Below are 6,000 nucleotides of genomic sequence, written 5' to 3'. Positions count from 1 at the left end.
CTCTGTCTCTCTCTCTCTCCCACCCTCTCTCTCTCTCTCTGTCTCTCTCTCTCTCTGTCTCTCCCTCTCTTTCCCTCTCCAACTCTCTCTCTCGCTGCAGAAAGAGATAAAGACCGAGGCTAGCTACAGAGTCATGGTTGGGAAGCCCAAGGTAAGTGTGGGTGTTTGCTTCTGCATTCCGCTGGGGGAGGGGGTGGGAGGGATGAAACACCACATCTCTTGGCAAGTTGCATTATCATCACCAGTGGGGAACGGGCCTGAGTCCCACAGTGATTTGTGACTTCAACACCTCCCGTTCTGTCTCTCTCTCACCCCCCCCCCCCCTCCGTCTCCCGTGACTCTCTCTCCCTCCGCACCCCCATCCCAGAGAATCAAGACCTCTCCCGGTGCTGAGCGAGCACCACACTGTCGGAGGGTCAGTGCTGAGGGAGCGCCGCACTGTCGGAGGGTCAGTGTAGAGGGAGCACCGCACTGTCGGAGGGTCAGTGCTGAGGGAGCTCCGCACTGTCAGTGGGTCAGTGCTGAGGGAGCCGCACTGACGGAGGGTCAGTGCTGAGGGAGCGCCGCACTGTCGGAGGGTCAGTGCTGAGGGAGCGTCGCACTGTCGGAGGGTCAGTGCTGATGGGAGCACCGCACTGTCAGAGGGTCAGTGCTGATGTTGTGCTGCACTGTCGGAGGGTCAGTGCTGAGGGAGCGCCGCACTGTCAGAGGGACAGTACTGAGGGAGTGCTGCACTGTCAGAGGGTCAGTACTGAGTGAGTGCTGCACTGTTGGAGGGTCAATACTGAGGGAGTACTGCACTGTCGGAGGGTCAGTGCTGAGTGAGTGCTGCACTGTCGGAGGGTCAGTGCTGAGTGAGCGCCGCTCTGCCAGAGGGTCAGTACTGAGGGTGCGCCGCACTGTCAGTGGGTCAATGCTGGGGGAGCGCCGCACTGTCAGTGGGTAAGTGCTGAGGCAGCACCGCACTGTCAGAGGGTCAGTGCTGAGCGAGCACCGCACTGCCAGAGGGTCAGTACTGAGGGTGCGCCGCACTGTCAGTGGGTCAATGCTGGGGGAGCGCCGCACTGTCAGTGGGTAAGTGCTGAGGGAGCACCGCACTGTCAGAGGGTCAATACTGAGGGAGCACTGCACTGTCAGAGGGTCAGTGCTGAGGGGGCGCTGCACTGTCAGAGGGTCAGTACTGAGGGAGTGCTGCACTGTAGGAGGGTCAGTGCTGAGGTTGTGCCGCACTGTCAGAGGGTCAGTGCTGAGGGAGCACCGCACTGTCGGAGGGTCAGTGCTGAGGGAGCGCCGCACTGTCAGAGGGTCAGTGCTGAGGGAGCGCCGCACTGTCAGAAGGTCAGTGCTGAGGGAGCGCTGCACTGTCAGAGGGTCAGTGCTGAGGGAGCGCCGCACTGTCAGAGGGTCAGTGCTGAGGGAGCGCTGCACTGTCAGAGGGTCAGTGCTGAGGGAGCGCTGCACTGTCAGAGGGTCAGTACTGAGGGAACGCCGCACTGTCGGAGGGTCAATGCTGGGGGAGCGCCGCACTGTCGGATGGTCAGTGCTGAGGGTGCGCCGCACCGTCGGAGGGTCAGTGCTGAGGGAGTGCCACACTGTCGGAGGGTCAGTGCTGAGGGAGCGCCGCACTGTCGGAGGGTCAGTGCTGAGGGAGCGCCGCACTGTCGGAGGGTCAGTACTGAGGGAGTGCCGCACTGTCGGAGGGTCAGTGCTGAGGGAGCGCCGCACTTTCAGAGGGTCAGTACTGAGGGAGCGCCGCACTGTCGGAGGGTCAGTACTGAGTGAGTGCTGCACTGTCGGAGGGTCAGTGCTGAGTGAGTGCTGTACTGTCGGAGGGTCAGTGCTGAGCGAGCACCGCACTGCCAGAGGGTCAGTACTGAGGGAGCGCCGCACTGTCGGAGGGTCAGTACTGAGGGAGCACTGCACTGTCAGAGGGTCAGTGCTGAGGGAGCGCTGCTCTGTCAGAGGGTCAGTGCTGAGGTTGTGCCGCACTGTCGGAGGGTCAGTGCTGAGTGAGTGCTGTACTGTCGGAGGGTCAGTGCTGAGCGAGCACCGCACTGCCAGAGGGTCAGTACTGAGGGAGCGCCGCACTGTCGGAGGGTCAGTACTGAGGGAGCACTGCACTGTCAGAGGGTCAGTGCTGAGGGAGCGCTGCTCTGTCAGAGGGTCAGTGCTGAGGTTGTGCCGCACTGTCAGAGGGTCAGTGCTGAGGGGAGCGCCGCACTGTCGGAGGGTCAGTGCTGAGGGAGCGCCGCACTGTCAGAGGGTCAGTGCTGAGGGAGCGCCGCACTGTCAGAGGGTCAGTGCTGAGGGAGCGCTGCACTGTCAGAGGGTCAGTGCTGAGGGTGCGCCGCACTGTCAGAAGGTCAGTGCTGAGGGAGCGCTGCACTGTCAGAGGTTCAGTGCTGAGTGAGCGCTGCACTGTCAGAGGGTCAGTACTGAGGGAGCGCCGCACTGTCGGAGGGTCAATGCTGGGGGAGCGCCGCCCTGTCAGAGGGTCAGTGCTGAGGGAGCACAGCACTGTCGGAGGGTCAGTGCTGAGGGAGCGCCGCACTGTCGGAGGGTCAGTGCTGAGGGAGCGCTGGACTGTCGGAGGGTCAGTGCTGAGGGAGCGCCGCACTTTCAGAGGGTCAGTGCTGAGAGAGTGTTGCACTGTCAGAGGGTCAGTACTGAGGGAGTGCTGCACTGTCAGAGGGTCAGTGCTGAGGGAGTACTGCACTGTCGGAGGGTCAGTGCTGAGTGAGTGCTGAACTGTCGGAGGGTCAGTAGTGAGGGAGCGCCGCACTGTCAGAGGGTCAGTACTGAGGGAGCGCCGCACTGTCAGTGGGTCAATGCTGGGGGAGCGCCGCACTGTCAGTGGGTCAGTGCTGAGGGAGCACCACACTGTCAGAGGGTCAGTACTGAGGGAGCACTGCACGGTCAGAGGGTCAGTGCTGAGGGAGTGCTGCACTGTCAGTGGGTCAGTGCTGAGGGAGTGCCGCACTGACGGAGGGTCAGTGCTGAGGGAGCGCCGCACCGTCGGAAGGTCAGTGCTGAGAGAGTGCTGCACTGTCAGAGGGTCCGTGCTGAGGGAGTGCCGCACTGTCGGAGGGTCAGTGCTGAGGTTGTGCCGCACTGTCAGAGGGTCCGTGCTGAGGGAGAGCCGCACTGTCAGAGGGTCAGTGCTGAGGGAGTGCCGCACTGTCGGAGGGTCAGTGCTGAGGGAGCGCCGCACTGTCGGAGGGTCAGTGCTGAGGGAGCGCCGCACTGTTGGAGGGTCAGTGCTGAGGGAGCGCCGCCCACACTTCCCCGGAAGCGGACAAGCACCCTACGTACGCCGCCAGCAATGCACCCGCGACACAAGCTCCAAACCCTAAACCCCCCTCCAAACAACCCCTTGTCGGAGGGTCAGTGCTGAGGGAGCGCCGCACTGTCGGAGGGTCAGTGCTGAGGGAGCGCTGTGCTGTCGAGAGTCAGTGCTGAGGGAGCGCCGCACTGTCGGAGGGTCAGTGCTGAGGGAGTGCCGCACTGTCGGAGGGTCAGTGCTGAGGGACCGCCGCACTGTCGGAGGGTCAGTGCTGAGGGAGTGCCGCACTGTCGGAGGGTCAGTGCTGAGGGAGCGCCGCACTGTCGGAGGGTCAGTGCTGAGGGAGCGCCGCACTGTCGGAGGGTCAGTGCTGAGGGAGTGCCGCACTGTCGGAGGGGTCAGTGCTGAGGGAGTGCCGCACTGTCGGAGGGTCAGTACTGAGGGAGCGCCGCACTGTCGGAGGGTCAGTGCTGAGGTTGTGCTGCACTCCCCTCTTCCTCTGTCAGTTTAAATTCGTGATGTGTATTCTCTTGTGGATTGGCACTGATGCTGAATGATTGACATTTCTTCCCTGACGCTCTCTCTCTCGCCCTCTCTTTCCCTCGTTTTCCTCTCTCACTCTTGCCCTCTCCCCCTCTCTCGCTCGCTCCTACTGTCTCTCTCGCAACAGAAAGAAATAAAGACCGAGGCTAGCTACAGAGACACGGTTGGGAAGCCCAAGGTGAGTGTGGGTGTTTGCTTCTGCATTCCGCTGGGGGAGGGGGTGGGAGGGATGAAGCACCACATCTCTCGGGCAAGTTGCATTATAATCCCCATGGGGAACGGGCCTGAGTCCCACAGTGATTTGTGACTTCAACACCTCCTGTCCGGACCCACGCCCCCCCCCGCCCCCCACCTCCCCCTCCTCCATCTCCTCGCCCTCGCCTGTCTCTCTCGCACCCCCCGTCTCTGTCTCCCCCCCCCGTCTCTGTCTCCCCCCCCGTCTCTGTCTCCCCCCCGTCTCTGTCTCCCCCCCCGTCTCTGTCTCCCCCCGTCTCTGTCTCCCCCCCCGTCTCTGTCTCCCCTCCGTCTCTGTTTCCCCCCCGTCTCTGTTTCCCCCCGTCTCTGTCTCCCCCCCTGTCTCTGTCTCTCCCCCCCCCGTCTCTGTCTCTCCCCCCCCCCGTCTCTGTCTCTCCCCCCCCCGTCCTCTGTCTCTCCCCCCCCCGTCTCTGTCTCCCCCGTCTCTGTCTCCCCCGTCTCTGTCTCCCCCGTCTCTGTTTCCCCCGTCTCTGTTTCGCCCCGTCTCTGTCGCCCCCCCGTATCTGTCACCCCCCCCCGTATCTGTCACCCCCCCCGTATCTGTCGCCCCCCCGTATCTGTCACCCCCCCCCGTATCTGTCGCCCCCTCCCCCCGTATCTGTCGTCCCCCCCCCGTATCTCGTCCCCCCCCCGTATCTGTCGCCCCCCCCGTATCTGTCGCCCCCCCCCCGTATCTGTCGCCCCCCCCGTATCTGTCGCCCCCCCCGTATCTGTCGCCCCCCCCGTCTCTGTCGCCCCCCCCCCGTATCTGTCACCCCCCGTATCTGTCACCCCCCCCGTATCTGTCGCTCCCCCCCCGTATCTGTCGCTCCCCCCCCGTATCTGTCGCTGCCCCCCCCCCCGTATCTGTCGCTGCCCCCTCCCCCCGTCTCTGTCGCCGCCGCCCCTGTCTCTGTCTCCCCCCCCCTCTCCCCCGTCTCTCTCGCCCCCATCTCTATCCCCTGTCTGTCTCTCCGCCCCCGTCTTTCTGGCCCCCCCGACTCCCTGCCCCCCCGACTCCCTGGCCCCCCCGTCTCTCTGGCCCCCCCGTCTCTCTGGCCCCCCCGTCTCCTCGCCCTCTCCTCCCTCGCCCCGTCTCTCTCGCCCCGTCTCTCTCTCGCCCCGTCTCTCTCGCCCCGTCTCCCTCGCCCCCCCCTCCCTCGCCCCGCCTCCCTCGCCCCGCCTCCCTGCCGCCCCGCGCTCCCTCGCCCCGCCCTCCCTCGCCCCGCCTCCCTCGCCCCGCCTCCCTCGCCCCGCCTCCCTCGCCCCGCCTCCCTCGCCCCGCCTGCCCTCGCCCCGCCTCCCTCGCCCCGCCTCCCTCGCCCCGCCTCCTCGCCCCGCCTCCCTCGCCCCGCCTCCCTCGCCCCGCCTCCCTCGCCCCGCCTCCCTCCCCCCCTCCCTCGCCCCCCTCCCTCGCCCCCGTCTCCCTCGCCCCCTCCTCCCTCGCCCCCTCCTCCCTCGCCCCGTCTCCCTCGCCCTTCCTCCCTCGCCCCGTCTCCCTCGCCCCTCCTCCCTCGCCCCGTCTCCCTCGCCTGTCGCCCCCCCCCGTATCTGTCGCCCCCCCGTATCTGTCGCCCCCCCCTATCTGTCACCCCCCCCTATCTGTCGCCCCCCCCGTATCTGTCGCCCCCCCCCCCGTATCTGTCGACCCCCCCCGTATCTGTCCCCCCCCGTATCTGTTGCCCCCCCCCCGTCTCTGTCTCCCCCCCCCCCCGTCTCTCTCGCCCCCATCTCTACCCCCTGTCTGGCTCCCCCCCCCGACTCTCTGGCCCCCCCCCCCGACTCTCTGCCCCCCCCCCCCGACTCTCTGGCCCCCCCGACTCTCTGGCCCTCCCCGACTCTCTGGCCCCCCCGACTCTCTGGCCCCCCCGTCTCTCTGGCCCCCCCGTCTCTCTGGCCCCCCCGTCTCTCTGGCCCCCCCCGTCTCTCTGGCCCCCCCC

General features: G+C 66.2%; 1 protein-coding gene across 1 annotated transcript in view; it reads left to right on the top strand.

Moving 5' to 3' along the window:
* The window catches only part of LOC140399439 (uncharacterized), a 165,152-nt gene that overhangs the window by 60,243 nt on the left and 98,909 nt on the right, over nt 1–6,000 (top strand). Inside the window, exons 9-10 of the mRNA XM_072489017.1 lie at nt 101–151; nt 3,954–4,004. Of these exons, the coding sequence (XP_072345118.1) occupies nt 101–151; nt 3,954–4,004 (102 nt within the window). The remainder of the gene's footprint in view (nt 1–100; nt 152–3,953; nt 4,005–6,000) is intronic.

This window comes from Scyliorhinus torazame, chromosome 22 (genome assembly GCF_047496885.1).
Source record: "Scyliorhinus torazame isolate Kashiwa2021f chromosome 22, sScyTor2.1, whole genome shotgun sequence".
NCBI classification, from domain to species: domain Eukaryota; kingdom Metazoa; phylum Chordata; class Chondrichthyes; order Carcharhiniformes; family Scyliorhinidae; genus Scyliorhinus; species Scyliorhinus torazame.
The sequence above is the reverse complement of the archived record's forward strand: the minus strand, read 5'-3'. Positions and strand labels throughout refer to the sequence as shown.